Consider the following 23,077-nt stretch of genomic DNA (forward strand, 5'->3'; position numbering starts at 1 on the left):
CTGATTTAAATAAGAAAAAGATCCATGCAGTTTTTATAACAAGCCTTGCTGTTATAAAAACAACTCGCAATTCACATAAAATTAATGTTTTATTGACCCACAAGATAAAAATAAAACATCCGTTAGACATCATAGTTAGACGAAATTAGAATTTTTTGTTTGTTGTCGGTATCGGATTTCCGAAAAAAAAAAACGTGTCCGTGATCGGAGAGCGTCAAGCGAAACACTTCTGCGAAACCGGAGCCATGCGGCGCGGGAGGCGAGCTGACGGTAACGCGCCACGACACCGTATCACAACACACAATCCCTTCCCATGTAGCGAACACACAAATTAGTGTACTATAGTATAATGTTCACGCCCTTTATTTTTATACCTTTGTCAAATTTCACGCGAAATGACAGCACCATACATTCACTCGAGGTATACCATTTCTAGAGCACGTTGCCCGAATACGAAACGAATAAGCCGTTTTTGATATAGGCACATTCTTCTCCCGTCCTGTTCCGTAATCCTAAACAAAATTGACGTGGCGATCGGTTAAAAAACAAAAAATAACACGTGAAATATGACGTGTTTTTGACGGTTTGACACGGGTACGTTAGCGCTACACTTCATTAGCTTTCCGAATACGGAATCCCAACACAACGAGTACTTCAACGGGTATAGAAATTGTGTTGTCAGATACCACGATAATCCGCGTGTTAAGCAAAACCGTTGCTTTCTATTTTCACAAACCTTCATACAAGAATAAACACACAAAGAGACTCTACGATTGCACAGAAAAGACTTATCTGCAGCTGTTTGAGAAGTTTTATAGGCTTTCATTATAATATTTATCTATTACCTACACAACACTTTATTACAAAAAGCAGCTGTAAAACGATAAACCTACATATTATATATGTATAAAAACAATTGGCGATGTTCCTTAATATTGCTTGAAGTGTAGTGCACTTCAAATATCTTATCTCTGAAATTATTTCAACTTCAATAGCTGAACTCCTTAAAACAAATATGTGACAACATTTAGAGCTCAATTGGAGAAAAATATTAAACAGTAAAGTTTCAAGACAGTACACGAGACAGTAAAATGTTCAATTGTTTTGACATAAGGCCTCACACACATTGCACAAATGGAGTGAAAAGAGGGCCTGTGGCTCCATAAGCGCGAAATAATGACGACGCATTGTAGCTTCGCAGGATCAAGTAAGTCGCTATTATTTATTTCTTCGGAGGAGCTTCACAATAGCGTACCACGGCTTTGCTGTCAGCGATACAATAAGCAGCTGTTGTCGGTTTATTTTGTACGAGCTGCAGAGTAAGACGTACGACAGATGACGTAATGTTACCTGCCTTAAAGACACGATAAAAGAAATATGACGTCGCCCTCATCTCTCGACTTGTAGTCCTTCGTGCTTATCCTTTGTGTCGGTCAATATTGTGCCAGAAGGCTAGTCTCGTGTATAAAATATACTACGATGTCATTCACAACATTTTGCTGGGAGCCTTAATAACATTGATGAATGGTGCCTGCAGCTAGTAAGTTGATATCTCCTAGGAAATCACCTTAAAATTCTGCAAGGATAATACTTTGCCATAAAAGAGTTCTATCTATCTAAAGGTACGATCGCATCTCTCACGTGTCCATAAATTTTTACGCGAATTTACCGGCTTCGAGTGGCCAAAAAGCCAGAAATAGTCGACAAGCGGCGGCCAGAATATAATAGCAGCAATAACAAAAGTGAGTCGAGCTAACCATTGATTTGGATTTTACGTTAGTCCGACAAAAAAATAAGTGCCTTTGTGCTGCATCCGCAAAAGTCTGACCAGTGGCTGTCACTCCAAAATGCATGTCGGCCTGTATGGTAAGCCCGTCGGTATTAATACAGGGCGACAGGTGAATACTAAGTGACGTTTTATTGTTGTGTGAGCACTTATCAGCTTTGGTGGTTCACACGACTTCTAAAGCGAATTTTGAGGATTTATAGCAGAAATGCAATTTTGAGAAGTTTTTTAATAATCATTTTCTAGCAGATTTTAGTAAGTAATTTGGGTTGACAAAACTTGTCTTAACCATAAATCAGAGTTGAGTAAAAATTGCACTGATCTTTTTGTAGAAAATCCTAGCGGATTCTCTAACGAGCATTTCTCATTTCTGCAAAATAGCATAAAACTAAAACAAGCTTAAAACGGCACATTATAAAAAGCGATAGCAGCAGTGAAAGTTAGAATTAGGTCACTACTTAATTTAAAACAAACATCGGCTAAACGCTGTTACAACAATTGTTGAACAATTTAACAACGCTGGAGCCAGTTCATCCGTATTTCCTACTTAATAAATGTCTGGTCGAGGAGGCGAGGCAGGCCGCAATGACGCTAACTTGACGTCAAGCTGACGTCGCATCGATCCTGGCTAAAAATGACGCAATTGTACTCGAAGTCTTTTCTGTTAGCAAATGTACAAGACACATATCGGTTTTATTAAAAGCATAAGTGGAGGTTTTTAAAAACGTTCTTCTTTTACTAGTTTATCCCTTAACTGTTTATTGACTCCGTATAGGTAATGCGAAAGTCTATTAACGATTTCTGCATTAGTCCTTGCAAACGAAGGCTTGTAAGCAAACCACTAGTGTAACAACAGTTATCGAAGCAGGTGTTTTAGATACCTACCCCGAAGAGATCCTAATCCCAGATCTTAGTAACTAGCATAGGCTGGGAAATGGATTAGATTGCGAAAATAAAAAAATTATAAGGCATTTAACAAGATATACTCAAGGAAAGAACATGTTAATGAAGAATCAATCAGGTATAACAAGGATCGAATAGAGTCCGCCGTCGCTGAGGGTAATCAATCAGGCGTCAGTGTTATTGTTGTGATTTGTTGCGGCATCGAGTCGACTCCAATCGGCCGGCCCTCCGGTAGCCATTAGTTTGATTAGCTCGTCCGTCCCACGCACGCTGATTGTGCGAACGTTTGGCTTTGATTGATTCCTTCAAATGGCACCGTTTCGAGACTACGCTTTATTCTTGAACGATACATTATTGCTGGCGATACGGAGATATACTTCCAGATTTGTATAAGTCAATGTTCATCGGCGTGTGAAAATAAAGCGATCTTCGGATTGCTTGTGCTAAATCTTCGTTGTTAGAATAATATCGCAAGATGATCATAAGCACTTTGCGAAATTCTAGAAACTGAAACAACATTGTAAGAGCTTTGTTTATAATTCATTAAAATTGTTGTTTAAATCTTAAAGTTTATGAGTAGTCTATAATTGAGCTTAGTTAAATCCAGTTCCTAAATATGCCTATTAATTAACGCTGCTCATTAGTATTCCTGTATTACATTACAATGGAAGTTCTTAAGTATTACATTTACCGGTCTTGTTTGTAGGTGGAAATCCGTCACGATACATATTCTGCTACTGTTGCTAACTTGAATAATTAATCTAACTATACTGAAAGCGTTTGAGAAATAATTATAGCTACCTTCAGAATACTCTAATATATATTAGGTGATGTAATGTAGGAATAAATTAATGTAGGAGTAGTAAATTATCTAGAAACAGGCATGTTTATTTTGATAAAAACTAGGATTTTCCTTGGTGATAGTTGCTAAATATGTAGCGACTATGGAATGGAACGTCTACAAGGTACATTTCTTCTTTTGTTTCTTTCATTTGTAAGAAAAATTTACTGGAAATTAGTTTAAAGATAGACAAAACTTCTAGAAGAACTACTCAAGAGGCCTTCAAAAATAGTAACCAAACATCTGAAAATAGTTACCATACAACATTCAATGTCAATGCTGTGGACGAAATGGACAGAAGCAAAGACGGCAAGAATTGACAAAAACCCGTCGTATAAATGCGGGGTCTAGGTTGTATGAGGCGTACGTCTGAATGACGATTTCATGTTTATTTGCGTCGAAGGGGCTTTCTTACCTGTGACGAGAAAGCATGACTTTGAAGAGGAGCAACATGAATCTTTAACTCGGGTTTGGGCAAACAGTTTTATATTTTATGCCGTGTGTGCTAAGCTTTGTAACAATTTTGCGTGGGCTGCTACTTGAGTTAATTGGCAAATGGAAATAAATGTTTAATGCTAACTTTGGGTGTTGCTCTATTGTTATTTTTGGCAAAAAATTAAGCTTTTTTTCTGAGAATTCATCTGACTTGCTTTTTTCAAATTATGTAGGGGTTGGCAAAAGAAGTAACTAAATCTATCAATGTTTTTTGTGTACTTTAGGGAGTCTTTGCCCAGACAATAGTGTTTACTTCATCATGAAGTTTGCAACAACTAATTCCATAAAACTTCTAATCACGACGGTAACATTTACTTTTGTAAATCACAAAAGTAAATAGGGGGCACTGTTTAATTTTTGCCAAAAGAACTTCGGTGCTAAATTAGTTTCCGTTCAGCTGTATACGTGATCGGATTGTATAATTACATTTTTCCCTTTCGAGGCAGGTTGCGGCCGAGATGCGTATCGTATCGATTCAGAGAGTTTTGCTAAATCGAACTAAGGCCACAACTCACGAAGTGGACTATCAAACTGCAGGAAAAAGGACAAAACAAAATGTATAAAGGAAATTGCTTCCACAAATCCACTCGTATCTTGAACAATAAACGTGGAACGGCCCGCCCTCCCTAATAGCAATGAAATCACGAAACCAAAACTGTCTCCCATGTCGGATACAGTTCGATCTGCGACTTAAGAATTTTATGGACTACCCTTCAATTGTCTCAAATGGCCAGCGATGATAGAGGTCGTGTAACTATTTGTTCGTATTTAAAATGTTGCTCTTTTTGCTTAGTTTGGTGGCGTTTGTTTACGAGGATTGTCAATCTGGTTGTTTACATTACACTCTTTAATAATCTAAAATTTGTGCAAAAACAAACTCTTTAAAATGTGTACATACATTAGACTCTGCAAATAAACTATATAGTCGCATAATATTAAAAAGTTCACGACTTGTCCTTTAATATCGAACTTATTTGTTACTTGGTATTATTATAAACTACACACGTAAGTTGCTCTTAGTTTTAATTATTGAAAAACACTAATAACAACAATAACAGCTACACCAATTCACATAATCTTTGGTCCCAACAAGGTGTACACACAACCACATATTTTTCCGCATTTTATAAGCTCGTTTGTACAGAACAGAACTCGCAATTTATTTTATTTCAAACAAGCGTAATAAAATTTACTTTCTATAACTTTGAACAACATATTATGCCATAGCGAACTTTTCTCTAGTACACTACGTATGTTATTTCCAGTTTAATCCGGTTCCAACTGAATACAAATAATGGAGTCTGCGCTTTATAAAAAAAAACTTTTAAAGGCAATTATATTTCACAAAATGCACGTTTAGTTTATAATGTACCAGCATTATTTTAATTTTGTATTAACGTTGTATCATTTCAAAGTCAAGGATTAAGTAATACAATGTCAACACGTACAAAAAGGTTAGCATATTATGAATAAATATCTAGTGAAAATCCGAAACCTTTTGATCCATTCAGCACGATTAACTGAGTCAATCCATTGTAAAATATTTACGTATTATATTATTACTTAATCACCATATGGCTCTAATCGAGATAACAGTCAGATAAATTAATTAGTCATCTGCATCTAAAAATATTCAAACAAGAAGTATGCTAGCTCTAGAAGTATGTCTGCTTACCTTATTAAAAATATATGAAAACATTCTTATAGTACAAATTGATATACCACATTTCTATTCAAGACATGACCTAAAACCATTTCAACAAGAAAACATTCACCAAGAAATCCCGCCTTTCCTGGATCCTTGTAACATTTCTCCTACATTTTTATAAGGTCCGTGATATCAGTAACGATTGAGTGGCCGTACATAGCCGCTTAGAAAACATCTAGATTCGTGGCCAATATCGTTCAAAGGGTATGAACATCGAAGGCCGAATCTTTGGCCATAGAAAAAATATGTTCTGATCCAATTTTGATGTAATGCCAGCCTGTCATACATTATTTTTGTGTACCTCAAGGCAGCTGTAGGTTAGTTTGTGTAAAAGGTATGTACCGTAGGTAGGCCTAAAGGCTTTTACCTCGGTATTGGAAAAAACCTATCAGTGTGATGTAGGTTTCTTTTTTACTCGTCACGTATAGGCAATTTTCTAATACATATATTTAAACGTCGGTGGCTAAAACTGTCAGTCTTGTACTGTGCCTTGCTTTTTCCTTTAATCGTTTCTCACGGTTGGTAATACAAGGATACCTGCTGTAAGAATGTTTCAATTTAAAATTGTTTCTGCAATTACAAGACATGTGACATTTGCTGTAATTTCAGCAATTACTTGTCACGATGTTAGACAGGCATTAAATAATCTATGACACATACTGCTAAATTAATAGGAAATTTTCAATTAAAAGCAATTAGGTGCTAGCATATTATAGTAGGTATAAATAATTTGAAAATTTTTATTGTCGATTTTTAAAACCTTAAGAATTAGAATGAGATTCTAAAACCCCAACATTTTTGTAAATGTTTTAAAAAACTTTCATTAATTTAAAATAAGTAAGTTAATCAATGGGGTATCTAAAGTCATTAATATTTAATGTCATAGTTACACCTGCGTGATTAAGCCATTTACACAAAACAGTTCTCCTTTATAATTTAACATGACCAATGTATCGAACACGCATCGATATAAATTTTCTATGCTTATCGATTTTATATCAAACGGGGCTGAAGGCGTTCAAATCCTTTTAAAACAGGTAAATTATATTTTACTTGCCCTTGGTGAGTTGGTATCTGAACCATTAAATTATATAATTAGCTAGTGAGTCCCATACCTTAAATCTAAGCTTTGTTAACCGTTAATTGTACTTTATGTGGTACACGGCAATTATTTAGCATTCTAGCTACAGACGGGTAAAGTAGAAGACTAGTAAAAACGAAATTATAGGTATAATGTCCATTTAATTCTTATTCATGATTTACAAGAAAAACTGCCTATCTGCTTTATATAAATGTGAACATTATTTATTTGTTTAATAAATCTGACTTTGATACAGCCATTGAATGCACGTCTAATAATTTCTCAGAAAAATATATTTTTCATATTATACTTTTGATTTTCGCTAGAATATAACAAAGAAAGTCGGTGCCAATCAAGTTATTGGATGTCCAATGAAAGTAATCACAGAAAATACTTTTATGACTTTTAATGTCAAGTATAATACGCAACGCAAAGTCACGTCTTCACGACCTTTTTCGTTTAAATAGATTATATTTAATGCTTCTTAAATTATGAAGAATACTAAGCAAACACTTTTGCCTTTCATTGAAACTATCAAATGAATAGAGGTTTAATGTTTGTATCACTTTTTTAACAATTGTACATAAAGGTACCAAAGGTACATAAATAAGATTGCTAGATATCGAAACGCATAATAAAATATTAAATGATAAACCGTTGTCTGTAAACTTTGTGAAGTTTCTTGAAGTAGAAGTAAAAGATACGAATATCGTAAGGAATTAAGTTGATGGATTTTAATATATTATTTTTCTACTATAACATTTCTAACAATATAAGGAAGAATAAATACATTATAATAATGTAGAAAATTGCCTGTCAGAACCACTACAGGGTGGTCAAAGGATAAAGAAAGAGGTTAGCATGAGAAAAATACAAAATTTCTTATTGCACGCTTAATTAATTTCTAGACTTTGTGAATATTAAACGATACTTTTACCGAGATAAGTGTGCCGCGAACTCAGCTAGTAATTTAACTTGATTAGTTAATTTTATTTAGTTATTTTAAGATAAAACCTGAATAGTTAATAACTTGTAGTGAAGAATTGTAATCTTAGAATAAATTAATTTGAAAAGCGATTGGAGATACCTATTTTCGCTTTTCAGTAGAATATTTTAAACCATAAATAAATTAATTAATTGATCTAGTCTAGAAGCGTATAAGATATGTGAAGTTCAATATTAATGGTTTATTTTTGGTACAGCTTGCAAATAGTTCATTATTTAAGCGATACATCAAAATAAACAAAAGAAATAGGTTTGCAGTTTTCAGTCCAATATTACTGTTTTCGGTAGCAATCGTTGCATGGGTTTTCCGCTTACCTAAGCATAGTCAACGTTTTTACCATTAAACACGAAAACCAAATTATCATTCTATGATTTTCCAGGCCCTCTTTTATGTGATGATGTGATGTAGGTAACACAATAAATATAAAGAGATTTTCACACAGCATTAGGTTCTTGAAATTCATGCACACTTCAACATAACGGAATACAAATTGTCTACGGAGTTAATCGTACGTACGGATTCGATAATCTATTTCACTTGCCTTTCTGTTCAAAGGGAACTTAGTTCCCACTCTAGGAAATTGTTGCCTTACCGTGTCAGAAGTCTGCGAATAACTATGATTATAGTCTAGCCTGAAATATGTTAAACAGGGTTGTATTTAATGAAACGTTTGAGGCAATTGTTTTGGAGTTGATTTCAGAAAGGAACATCTGGTCTTGACGTTCTACAGTCATTTTGAAGCGGGTGTACTATGCCAAATCGAATAACAAATAATCGAATATCAATTGATCGACCACTATAAATCGAAATTCTAAATACTCGAACATTCATAATATCGAATGGTTATTAAATCGAACATTCAATACATCGCGCAGTCTATACATCGAGTGTTCAAAATATCGAATGTTCGTTTGATCGAGCGTTAAATGCATCGTATATGCGATGTATTGAATGTTCGATTTAATAACCATTCGATATTATGAATGTTCGAGTATTTAGAATTTCGATTTATAGTGGTCGATCAATTGATATTCGATTATTTGTTATTCGATTTGGCATAGTACACCCTTTTGAAACACCCACTCGATGTGCTTGGAGTCTACTTTTATTTTAAAGTGATTTATTGCCGTCCTGTTATTTTTTATTGTATGCATTATGCCTTCTGACTACATCAATATTATCTTATTGCATGCAGAACCCAAGGAATTAAATCCTCGGGAATGTCAAGCATTCAGATGTACAGATATAGAAGCCCTTACGACGTATACGCTAGACTAACTCGCATTAATTTCTAGACCAATGAGTCCCTTTATACATGTGCCTAACTGATGTTCCAACTACAGGCATAAACTGCCAAAAGTTTGTCGGCAATGACAAGCCTTCATTCAAAACGAGCTCCTAAGATAGAAGCGACTTTATAAGTGAAATAATTATTCTGTCGCAAATTATAATTAATCCGAGAAGTGAGAAATGATATCCTAAAACAAAAAGCTGACAGTGGTTTTGTTGGACGGGCGAAGTGTCAAAGTTAAATTGAATATTATAGGGAATGATCTCAGGCGGACGAAGTTTCGTCGGGTCGCGCTGAGTAGTTAATCCAATGCCACAATTCACTTCAAGTTATTATGGAACAATTGGCTGTTACTTGCATTGCTTATTCATTGTTAATCGAACGCTCAGACTATTTATGTTATTCTCGTGCACCAGTCCGTCTTCTAAACTGCTCGGTGAATCAGGAACTACAAGTTGCAGTTCAACTGAAAGTACTTTATCTTCAACTTGGTAGAAAGACTTACACTTTAATGATCAGATTCGTCGGGCGTTTTCTTGGCCAATTGCAAAGTTCCGTTTTGTTTGAGAAAATTAGGCAAGGATTTATTGGATACAAAAGTTCCTTCTTGTTTTTGTGAATTTTGTCTAGAGAATTATTCTTCGGTCCTACTTCTTTATAAGACATTTCACCACCTTTTGTTTTCGCTTTTAAGAGAATTGTTGAACCATGTTGAATCTGTAGACTATTTGAGTCGACGTCCAATATTTGTAGTACATGACAATAGAACGCAACAGATATTGGGCGATCTATTGGCAGGCCAGCAAGCTGTCGCCTCTAATAGCTAGGATCGGAGATAAGGTATCTTGAAACCACTCACGTCGCTCTGGGCGGGTTTGGTGCCAACATAAGCCAGTGCTACAGTTGAGTGTTTGCAGTTCAGGAAATCGGTCGGTATAGACCAAATCGTTAAAGTTGCTGGCGTCGTAAATCTACACTGTCCAAAAAAATATCTCTTTCCATTTTACACAACATTATTTTGATACAATGTTGCATCGTCGTGTGTGATCTTTGGCTCTATAAATAAACTTGCATACTTATAAAAATATGCTCTCATTTGATTATTATGTATTCATACTGATCAATACTGTAAAAAAAATAATTGTAGAATTGTTATTTTTAAACGGCAATTTATCTACTAAGCAGAATTCCAGTAAAAATCCCCCTACAATACTATTTAGAAAACAACTCACAAAATTCACACCCACTCACCACGTCTAAAAATAACCCGAAAAATATTAAAAAGCAATCAAACAAAAATGCGAAACAATTCGACAAATCGCTCAGGCAATTTGTGCAGCCGATATAAAAGTTGAATAAGATGTGGTATCATAGATTAAATAATCGACGTCTGATTCTGGAGGCTGGCCACGTCCAATTAGGGTCGAGGTCCCCTGAGAGTACGTGGGATCATATCGTGAGAGCGCTCCTATACGTGTTGTGTTTTGATGTAAGCTTTTAGATTTTTCGTTCGTTATTTAATTTTAAAAATGCTCGCGATGTTTTTGTTGTTGTTTGTCAGATGTTCGGTGTTGTTTTTTTGTTTTTTTTAAAGGCTGTCTCTCCCTTAAGGCCTGCCAGTGTCGTGTGCAAAAAACAGCTGTCAGTGTGAGTGATAGGAACCGTACTTCATGAGACATGACTAGGGAACGCTTGTTTGACTGACCGCAAACCTCTACGTCAATAACACATGACCTTTAAAGGAGCCTAAATATTCGTAACATTTAAAATAGGGACGCTAAATTATCAGCCGTAAATTGTTGGTCTTGTTTCAATATAACATGTCATTATTTGATAGGTCTATTTTCGTACCTAATACATAGTAAAAGTATATTGAGCTCTATTTATAATAACATGGAAATGTAAAATTTTCTATATTGAGGTTTGTTTACTCCTTAATTAAAAACAAGGTAAATGTGAAATAATTTTGGAGCACCGTTATTTCTTCCGAAACCTTTACATATTTATCTTGGAGCCAACTAATGAATACATAAAATTTTGATGCGAACAAAAGAGTCCTTTGCCGTTGACGTCCCCATAAACACGACAAAGTATTTCGAACGTAAAAGTAGGTAACGTGGGTCCCGACTCGAAACCAAATTCAAAGTGACAGGATTACTGGAGCATTTCGAACATTTCGTTCTAGAGAGTAAAGAGCTTTGCTCTCCTTTCCACCGTCACATGCCTACTTGGCTGGCATAAACTGCGCAACAAACTGTTAAGCTTATTGCTACTGTGCTCCAGAATGATATGTACCTACAGTACCTACAGAACGTCTTGTCTAATTATTGCCAACTCATTATTTTTAACTGAATTCAATAGAACCTTTTTATTCCTGTGTAAATTGGTTGGCGTTGTTACTAAAAAATAATTAACGAATGAATTTATGAGGCGTATTTATAGGGACCTATTAGTATTCAACTTTTCGCAACAGGAGGGGTGGCTTACAATTGCGTGCAAAGCTTAAAAATAAACATTAAAATCGTTGCTTACATTTAAAATCATTTAAAAATCAAAGCGGCCAGCATTTGCAGCCCCTCTCGTTACGAAACTCATTACAAGACTCCAAATAAGAAGTCGTAAAGTAACCTTTCTTCAGAGGCCATTACGCTATGCCAAATGATATTTTGTCTCCTTACCTAGGGTCGTTTACATGGGGCGCGCGGGTCTCACTGCAAACACGACCCGAATTTAATCTCTGCACTGCTTTATCTTTGAGCCAATGAGAAGAAAACTTTATTTTGTGCGTAAACAAGGGTAATCGGCTCCTTTTTCCACACAGACGGTTACGCGGCGAATGATATTGAACGGGCAGGTGGCGTTGTCTGGAATACGTTAAGAGATGCCAAAGTAGCCCCTTGTGGACGTGAGGGGGTAAACCACAAATCGAATAAATCGCCTAATGTGGACAGAGACCGCTATTGATTTACGTGATCGTAAATATTAACAGAATTCGCCCCTATTATCGTGGTCAGTTTTGCAGAGAGTACAGTTTTAGAGTAAACAGCATCCAGACCGATTGATCAACGTTTTAAGCACTTGATCAGGAATTGCATAGACATTTCAAATGGATTTTTGTTCATAAATTGTTTGTGCGCGTCAATGAAAAGTTTGGTTTATTTAAAAAAAAATTTCATCATATGTACAAGTATGTACCTACGTACAGTCTTATGAACTAAGCTCATTGTATGAACTGTACCTTAAATACTAAGGAAAAGTAATAAAAGAAAAACAATAGGACAAAAGTCAAAATCAGTACGTACAGTCAACTTGAAAAAAAAACATAAGACGCTCAACGCTCATAATAATACTATTATATCCTATTTCAGGAATACGAGACACAAAAAAATAAATTCATCCAAAGTACATTTCATAAGTCTTCACTAACAACGTGATAATATTACATGAAACAAGGAAAATATCGTGTATCAAGAATCGTACGTATATAGGTAGGTTATTATAATACCTTTTCGTATATTAACCTTATTTGCTATGCTAGCCTGGTAGCACCATAATTGTATCATGGCGAACCCTATGTTATGTGTAGTCGTTATTGCTGACCAGTGACAACTTTATTACTTGTATACTATATAACTATAAAGCATCCTATCTTTTTAACCGATCTCAAAAAAGATATAGCATCTTTTCTTTCCTTTTTACTTTTTGCAATAGTATCTTCTAAGTTTTTCGACGTTTAAAAATGTCGTCAGTTAAATTAAGAAATTAATCCCAGGATTACTAATACAACATATGCACCTCCCATGATTATCAGATTATTATTTTTGAATAAATAACAAATTATTCTAAACGAAGCCATTCTAAAGTGAGATAAACGCCTACATTATCTTACGTAATTTTCACTTAGTAATCTTCTGCTAGCAATCAATGAACATAGGGGTATCTGACGTAAGTTGACCTAATAAGCAGTTTCTGATAAAAGGTTATTCCAACAGAAATACCTAATCTCCTATTTGACCAATAGGTGATAACATAAAGGTCGTATCCAAAAGGTACAATATTTTCATCTTATATTAAGAATTAAGACTAAGTATCTAATAATATATCGGTAGGTCATTTATATTCTCTTTAATACATTGATTTTCTAATAAAATAAAAACATGGCAAAAAAATATATTCACGCAAACATTATTGATTTGAATATTTAAGCAAAACTAACTAAAACCAGGCCTCTGTCACTTGACGTACTTGCGCGCGATAAATGCCTACCGCTCGCTGGGTTACCGGTAGCCCCACGCGGCTCAGGGCTTTCAACAGTCACACGCGCCGCGCGCGCTCCAATATTATTATTTTTATTTGGTGGCATGTTATGCTGTTGGTTTTTATAAGGTTTTTTAAGCTACCTCACAAACTGATGGATTATTTTGAGTTGTGTTGGTTTATATGCGACTATTGTAAGATTTAGTAACATTTTATATGTGTGAACTTATCTAGTAATTCTATTTTTTTTTTAATAAATTAATACTTATCTACTTTATGATTTTAATAACAGAGATCATTAGGTACTTATTTTACTTCAGATACCTACTTAGTTATATGAACTGTATTGTGAGTTCTGTAGCTCAAAACATATCTCGAGTGTAAGTTAACATTACGCGTGTCGCTACGCAGAAACCAATTTTAGGTATGTATCAACACTCGACGGAGTTGTACCATATGAGGCTTGCTACGGCACTTGTGCTCGAAAAATAGTTGGAAACCGTCTTTGATTAGGTAATATTTAGTAATATGTACCCATACTCCATTTTAGTAGGCAATACAATAGTTAACTAAAGAAAAATATTCTTGATATTACTTTTTATTTAAAAACTCAGTTTTAAAAAAGGCTATCTTCAAATAAGCGTAACTTTGTTTTCCTACTTAAATATATATACATTGTAAGAAGCAACCCTAAGCATGGCCACGGTACGGTTGCGGTCACTGAACTGTGCGCTATCGCATTGGAATAACAATCAAGCGCTGGAGCTTTTAAGGTTCATTTTTATAACGCAGCTAGGAATTTGTAGGTAGTTGGGGAACTTGTAGGTGCTTATAACAGTAGGTATGGACTTTTTGTATGGAGTGATTTATCTGTTACGTAGTAACTATTATATAATCTGTGCTAAAACTATAAAGCATTATCAAAAAAGAAATTCAATCACTTTTATTTAAATTGTTTTCTTTACGAAATACCTATGTCTGTCGTGAAAATATAATGTAAAACCACTTACATGGCACGGAGCTAAGTCGATGAAAAATTCACCTCATTTTATAGCTTCGCTTTGATGTAAACAGATGTTTTCACATCGAGGATTTGGGATTAACAAGATTTTTTTCTTTTGTTGCCGGCCAGCATTGAAACGGATGCGATCGCGAGAAGTATTTTGAAAATCGTATCATCGAAACAGACATGAATATGATTATTCAAATATGGTGGGATTTACAGTCTAAATACGAATGTTGGGGAAGGCAGCATGTGAATGTGAATTCGTTGCTTTGTGTCTGTTGAAAGGCCTTTACGTGGAATTGTTTTGTATGAACTATGTTTAACAAACAGAGAGGTAATAAGTAGGTTAAATGTATCAGCATAATTTGAGTAAAACACGTTTTTTTTTTCAGAATGAGGTGCAGTAAGATAAATAATCAACATTTTTTTACAGCAAACGTATTAAGAATGATACATAGGTACTAACCTTAAAAACAAATATTAAAAAAGACACACCAGATAAATAAATGATGATCTGAGATCACTTTTAAATCTATAAAGTTTCATAATTAAAAATCCACAAAATACAAGCATAAGGTTTTAAAACTTGATAAAAACAAAAGTTAGTTCAAAAATAAACAGCGATAAATACTAACTTGTCGCTTAAAAGAAAAACTGTTTGCATATTGATATTTAACCGCTTTATATGCGACGTTATCCATAGACTTTTATGTGATCCCGTTTGAGGCATTTTATTGAATATCGGAAACGTATTTGGGGTTGAAATGAGATCTCACCATATTGTTTTTAGATGCCTCTTTATCTCTTCGTTTTGAAGTTCGACAGTGATTTATTTTGTCTCTCTATGAACCAAATAACAATTCAAAATGGATTCCTTGTCGCTTTGTGCGTCAACGAAATTGGTGTTAGTGACACTCGATTGTCTATTGTCCAGCTAAATGTATTCAAATTGGTTTGTGTTAGCCTTTGATCGTGAAACAGGTGTGAAAGCTAAAAGCGAAAAACAAAAACAATATCACACTTCAAGCTAACTACGGAATTATTTTTATAAATATACAGGTAAATTAAACGGATAATAAAACGGGAATCTTTCACAATGATATTTATATCGGAAAGTTTTTTGAGGAAAATAATATCATTTCATTTTCCCCATAAACTACGACACTTGTTTTAAATCAAAACAAAAATGTTAACTTAGATTTTTCGGAATTACCTCTACATATCCAAATTGAAACTAATTACACCACAAGACATTCTATATGACCTCATTCGGACGGTAATCGTGGTAAAACACACATTTCTCCTAATCTCGGCTAATGAAGTTGCGTAGACGCTTACAACAAATACGAGGGCTGCCTTTTAAGTTGTGTCGTTTGAAATAAGTATAGACAATCCAATAGTTTATTACTGTTTATTGTTTTTTTAAGAATACTTAGGGATATTTCATGTACTTTTGCATACGTTCAAACAAGTTTTTGAAATATTTATTCCATTCCAAAGTAGGGGTAGTCAAAACGGCCTATTTGCAAGCGTCAACAGCTTCTTCAGGTGTGCTGAAAGGTAGACCACGAAGAATTTGCTTAATTTTGGGGAATGTAATAAAATAGTTAGTGCTTAAGTAAGGCCTGTCAGGTGGATAATCCAAAATTTCAACATTTTTGGAATTCGAAAACGTATTTGTTTGGCGGGCGGTGTGCGAACTTACACTGTCATGGTGCAGGATCATTCGACGTCTTGAATTTTTTTTTCTAAATTCGGTGATGATTTGTGGCCAACAAATAGTGGTATACTAGTCAGCGGTAACCGTTTTGCAATATTCTAGTACAATAGTGGCGAGGTGGCCACCCTTTGCCACAAACGAGGCAACCATTTTTTTTTAAAGTGATTCTTGAAGGAATGACTCCGGTCGGTTTTGGCTCGTCTTGGAAGACCCAGACAGTTGACTGCTGCTTGGAATATGGATCGCAAGCATATATCCAAGACTCGTCACCCCTGACTATATCATAGACATGCTTTGACTCTTCTCCGTTAAATCGCTGCGGAGTTTTGCGACACCAACTTACTCGGGCTGTTTGTTGGTCGTCGCTAAGCAAATGGGGTATTCAACGAGAGATCAACTTTTTTACGCCAAGTTCTTCGTGCAGAATTTTTTGGATAGTGGTCCCTGAAATGCCCATGGATGCCTCTATTTCACAGTATGTTACATATCGGTCTGCGAGAATTAGCTGCCGCACGACGTCGATATTATCTTCTGTCATGGCGTTTTTCGGGCGACCTTCACGTGGCTTGTCACTGAGGCTAGAGTGGCCACATTGAAATCCTAAATATTTGCTTTCTACGGTCCTAAGGCATGGTGCTACATTATTAAATACAGAACTAATCTCTTCAAAGCACTAAAGTCGCGACAACCCCTTTTTAAAATTCTAGAAAATTATCGCACGCAAATTTTCTTTAGACATTTCCATTTTTACAACCGACCTGCCACGTTTGAATGGACGATACAATAAAACTATTCGACCAATTTAAAAACATTCTTTTGTTTTAAAATTCTAAATTCAGGAAGATAAAAGTGGCATATATATATTTTTTTTAATAATCGCGCGAAGTTAGCAAACGACAGAACTTAAAAGGCAGCCTTACGTAAGCGAGTCTATTCAGTTGTTATTGTGCGACGGACAACTGGTAACTCGTGTAAAGGACGTTAATCATCGCAGTGACCCCGGGGAGCTGTTCGCAAAGATTCCGACCTTCATTTCCTCACAACATTACTCCATCCAACTTCCAAAGCATCAGACAATAACGTCTCCAACGAAATGATAAAACGTTTTCGTCACTAAGTATATTAACCGAAAAATAAATTCCTTTTTTATATGCGGTTTTAATTTGGAGGGAGATTTATTATTCTTATCTTTTCGCTCATTTTCACTTAAGGGTAAGCTGGACTGCAGGTCGACACTGTGGACGAATTAAAAAAAAGAATTTTATTGTTCCCAGTGTTTGGTAGTAAATTTTAAGTAGTGCATAAATAGGGAGGGAATTTTGGCGCGTAGCCTAAAGGCACGGATCCATTATTACCCATTACATCTTAGTTGTTCCTTACCACTAAACGTGAGATCTGGAACAGCTGTTTTACTTAACACCGTCTTGCCGGTAATACGAATAATTTGAATAAGGAAAAAGATAAAAGAGATTTTGCTTACTATATTCTCTTATGTGGCTAGAAAATTTGAGTTGATGTTGAAACTCTTGCCGTCTTACCACAAAAACTTTTAAACGTCAGTTTATGCCTTGTCTAAAAAAATGACAAATTATGACGTTGACATATGGTTCATTTTGCAGCCAAAATTTTATTAGACAAGTGTAAAACAGGGTTTAAAGTTTTTGTAGTAAGGCCCTTTATGTTTTGGAAGGTACAATAGTAAAAGTACAAAAAATATATCACGTTGTGTATTTACATACTCGTATATCTCTACTCGTGACACATAAAAAATACAGGCCCAAAAATACAACTTTTGGGCAAACAAATAACATAGGTTTATTTTTTATTTTATAAATATAAAATGCAGGCTTGCACATTTATTGGTCAGTTAGTTGCTGCAGTTTTGGTCATGTCATGTCGTCAATCGACCATGGGGCGCGCGTCATTTGTTTTAGTGTCACAAATCGTCCCCCCACCGGCTCGGGAACCCTCGGTAAACAAAACAGAGTGTTTCTAAACAAAAATTGTATATTTTCAAACTGAGGGTAGGTAAAGTTACTGGTACCAACGTTTTTTATGCTTTTAGACTGTTTTTCCTCCGAAAGAACCGCAAAAGATCGTGAATTTGAAGAAAATACAGGTTGTCTCTATTTTTAAACTAAGTATTGCAGAATTTAAATTAGAAACTACATTTTCTCTATGATAGTATTACACTACAAAATATACGCAGTAACAGCTGAACTTTGGATTACGCTTCATAAAATCAACGTCGTCTTTCTCAACCCTAAAGTGTGACTTTGTATTCATATCGAATGTCCAAATTAAGGCGAACAGAAGTGAAGTGGCCATATCTTTTACGCGAACACTCAATATCAACTTAAAACAATGTAAGCAAAATGTGAAAGCGAAGCATGAAATTACCCAGAACAGTACAAATGTAATTAAAGTTAACCGTTAAACTCAGGCATTGTCGTAAAAGTTAAGTAAAAGCCCCACAGAATCTTTGTTAGATTTACGTTTTATGATTCCAAAAAGAAAGGAGGCGAGAACATTTTAATATTGCTAATGATAAAATTAAACTTTTTAAAAAGTTCTAGTCCTAGAAAAATGTACAGATAGAAGAATGATCATTTAATTTTGTGCCATGTCATATTTTAATAAATTTTAACTTGTAAGCTAACTGACATATCATAAGTTTAATTGATGACTTCAAAATCCAATTTAAATAAAAAAAAATGCTGTCATCAATACGAAGAAAATACAAAAGAATATTTTTTCATCATTTAATTTAAAAAAAGAAGTCATAAAATAATAAATGAATTTAAAAATTTGAAAAAAGAACTTCAACACAGTTAACACCCTGTACGCATTTCGGATGCGGACAGCATAAAACGTCGGAACGTGTCCGTATGAGTCCGGCCATTCGTCGGCGACATGTTACCATCTATAGTTTTAATTGGCAGCAGTAGATCTATGCCTGCAGGCACCAGACGTTGTGAGGCAGTGTGGGACAAGTTCATAGTGGATAGATGGCGATGCGTCCGTCATGTTGATGAATTTGCTTTGTTATACTGATTTGGGTCATGTTGTGCGTGGACGTGTAGTCCTGGTTTGTACTGACAGACCTAACTGTCAGTGTTGTAGTGAATAGTAACGTAGGTTGTGATCGATAGTGTATGAATGCCAATCAAGTGTCTGAGAACTTGAGTCTGGGATAGTTTGACTTTATTATGTAGGCTTTAGTGTTTGAAATGTACGAGTTTGTTGGCGTTAGGAAAAGATTTTGGCACAGAAGTGCGATGGTAGCAAGATCGATATTTGTACTTTATTTCTTTCTTTGAATAATATTCCTTAACAAAGTTATGGAACTATCTCAAATAGTTTGAATGATACATACCCATTTTTATATTCGATTTTATTTAATTAGAGGTCAATTGTCATGGTTTGAACTTGGACCATACAATGCGGTTCTGTGCTCGAAATTGGGCGTATTTGATTCGTTTTGTACGGGTCTGTGGGAACAACCGGTACAGCATAGAAGATGAACAAAGCAATCCTTAATGAATTTAGTCGCATATTAATACTATTTAGTCAACAACATCACGTTTGGCTAACAAACCACATTTGACTGCTTTAGATTGGTATATTTTTATGGTATGTATGTGTAATTATTACATTCTATTTAAAAAGTTAGTTTGAAGTCGGAAGAAGTAATCAGTGTAAAACGCTTTTGACTCGCGTTTACAGTGGTCATAACTAAGCAGAAAATTCCACTGAATATAGTGGGAAAAATATAAGGAGGTTTCGGAAAAACTTTTTTGGAACACCCATAATTTTAAAAATTTTAGACATATCTGTAAAACGGAAAACATATTGTAAAGATTCTATAATTAAATATCAAACGCAGTATGAATAAAGGAGGCATTTTAAAAGGACATTCACCTTTTCAATTTGTTGTTTTACGGTAGTAAACTCATTCAGAACCTTAAGAAAAACAAATGACATCGAATTCCTCATGGATTTGCAGCGGAATTGTAACATTGACGCACACAGTCACACAATCATACGTTTGTACAAGTAAAGTTGCACACATCGAAGAGATGTTTGTTTGTGTAAATCAATGAAGAATTTTATGTGCCAACGTTTTTGCGCTTCAGTAATTACCTGAAACACTGCAAAAAGAATGCGTCTTCGTGTTTTATATGCCGACTGCGAGCTCTTAATTGTACCTTCGTTTCGTGACTGGCTTTCTGAGTTGTTTATACGTTGTTTCAGTTATTTAGTTGATTACTCTTACCATTTCATTTATAAATTACGTTCCATGTAAATAAATTCTTTAACAAACTTTTCATAAACAAACGTCCTAATAACACGCAAAATATATTTACTCCGATGTTCATATTTTAGGGTGAGAAATCTGTCACTTACAAACTCTGAATAATAAACTGGATCCCTTGAGTTTTAATTATTGTCGTGATTTACTGTCAGTGAAAACCAAACAACGAAGAACAATTCCGAATCCATTCAATTATTCAAACTTTTAATTAATATTAATAGGAGCTCTCACTTTCAAAAGAAAGAATACTGAAGGCAAAGATAAAAACTCCTTAGAAATCCGCGTTACCCGCAGCTGTGGACTGTAAATTAATGCGAAAACAATAAAGCGTCGTACCGGGACAGTCCGAAAATAGACAGCCGAGAGCTACGAATAAAAATTAATTCCAAATGGTTATTAGTGCCCGCGAACAAAAGTAGGTTGGATGTTGCTGGTGTGGGTGAGCAAGCCCGTAATAAACGTCACGACAAGAGAGATAGGAAATTAAACGAAACTAAAGAGAAGTCACTCGTAGGGGAGAACTTTAGGGGAGACGGTTCACGGCTTTAAGTTAAAAAAAAAAAAAAAAACTAAATTAAGACTGGGTGCCCGATCCTGTTTACCCTCTGTGAGCGACAGGTTAGAACCTCCTTTATTTTTATGTTCATTTCTACTGTTGCAGTTTTACAAATTAGATACGTGTTTGATGAAGCCGCTTCAAATTTTCTTTTAAACATTAGTTTTTCCGTTTCACGCACATGTTATTTTTCAGCTCAGTCTTGGTCTTCGTAAACAAACAGTTTTTGAATAGTAGGAGTCATTTGCACCATTTAACTATAACAATAAACAGCCGTACCTGTACTTGCCGCCCATTGGTTTAATCGGCGATTTGATAAATGAAAATGGTTCAGTTGCCGTTACTGTTAAATTGTGCAACTATCGTTAGTATTCAAGAGTTCTTAAATAATGGCGGAGGCACTTACCTTTAGGCAATGGTTCTATTACAACTTTAACAGCGTGGACGGCTCCCAACCCTATGAGGATCCACACAAAAGCCATGGTGCTTCGAACTGAACGCGTTAGAGCGTCCATCTTCGTTCTACTTCAGCCTATGTGGTGCACATCGCTGGCGTGTCCTATGAAAAGAAAATAAGCATATTGGTATTTAGGACTAACTATGAATGTATATTGAAAAGTATAAGAGGCCTATTTAATACATATTACGTGTATGCTGAGGTTGTAAGTAAGCGTGAGTGCTTTTTAATTGTATTTTTTTTTTGTCAAATCGGGCAATTCCAAGAATATAATTTTCTATAAAATGTGCTTCAGTATTAAAGAAAACTATTTTATATTTTTGCTTTTTTTTTGCAATAAAGTCAAGGATCTATAAAAACACAAAGCAAAAATGTACGCTCTCTTCGAAATATAAAATTTTATATTATTTTGCAAAATAAATTGAATAAGTCACGAACGTGAAATAAAACATTATCGCATCAAAGGCGGTATCAGACGCAGTTCAATGTTATATTGACAAAATCCAATCCAACTCGCAAATCCAATCCTTCAACTTCTGAAGTGAGTTCTCCTAATATCTAGCGCCTTTGCATTTATGAATAATAACTGGAAAAAGTTAAACTCACAAATCCTACTCCATCTGAATATTGTACGATTCGGAAGATAACGCGCCAAAGGAAAGAGGATTCTCTTTTTTTATAAAATACCGCTCGGTGTTTATTCTCCAACGACAAAGTTTGTAAGGTGGATTAAAATTGTTATAAACCTAGATGGAGTTTTATATCTTTGCGGATTTATTACAGAATTTTGCATTCACCTTTGTTTGGTGCGATCCAAATCAATTTGATGTCACAATAGCACGTAAATTAGCTTTTCGAGACTGAATGAGATCTACTGAAATAAGATAGTATAAGATTACGAGCGACTTATTCGAGATCACCCCAATCAGTGTTCATTGATAAGCAAATAAATAGGTATTTATTTTCTGAATCTTCTTACTAATTATTTCTGTGAAGAACCAAAAGTTCTCGATAAAACACGCTTGTCATTCACGGTATTAACGGTGTAAACTGACAAACAATATTAACACAACAGGCCACTTCACTCGACAATAAAACCTGCTTTAATACCGGCCGGTTAACAATGGATCATTTTCCACGTAACGCCATAAAATTGACCCGTGGACAAATCACTTCATAGTTACATACACAGTCAAACGTATCGTTGTTTGCACCCTTTGAAAAGAGACTCACTCATTCACACTATCGTTTTCGGGGAAAAGCAATTCTGTGCGCGTTTTTTATTTGAACGCCGTAAGCCGAATGTAGTGGACGCTTCACGTCTGTTCAGAGATTCGATTAACTGTCACGTCTATCGCTTTTGGGTGACGTATGTATATTTTTTGCTACAGGTGAGACTTAAGGCGTTTTATACATGGAGTTGAGGCAACTTTTTAAAGATTTGTTTATGGTAAAGTTGCTATGAGTGGGCCCATTTAATAAATGAAAAAGTTAGTTGCCAGTTGGCAGTTGCTCTATGTGGAAAGAGCCTAAGATGTGTAAACCTTTTATATCTCAGGTCAGGCAGGTATATGGGATGACGTTTGAAAAAAGTTTTGAAAATAAAGTACAAAATTCAATTTTACAAAAACATTATTTATTGAATTATTCATTGG

General features: G+C 35.0%; 1 protein-coding gene across 1 annotated transcript in view; it reads right to left on the bottom strand.

Moving 5' to 3' along the window:
• LOC124636704 (semaphorin-2A) overlaps nucleotides 1-23,077 on the bottom strand; it is a 183,139-nt gene that overhangs the window by 122,925 nt on the left and 37,137 nt on the right. Inside the window, exon 2 of the mRNA XM_047172868.1 lies at nucleotides 21,372-21,524. Within this exon, the coding sequence (XP_047028824.1) occupies nucleotides 21,372-21,480 (109 nt within the window). The 5' untranslated portion in view covers nucleotides 21,481-21,524. The remainder of the gene's footprint in view (nucleotides 1-21,371; nucleotides 21,525-23,077) is intronic.

Source organism: Helicoverpa zea, chromosome 14 (genome assembly GCF_022581195.2).
Source record: "Helicoverpa zea isolate HzStark_Cry1AcR chromosome 14, ilHelZeax1.1, whole genome shotgun sequence".
Lineage (NCBI taxonomy): Eukaryota > Metazoa > Arthropoda > Insecta > Lepidoptera > Noctuidae > Helicoverpa > Helicoverpa zea.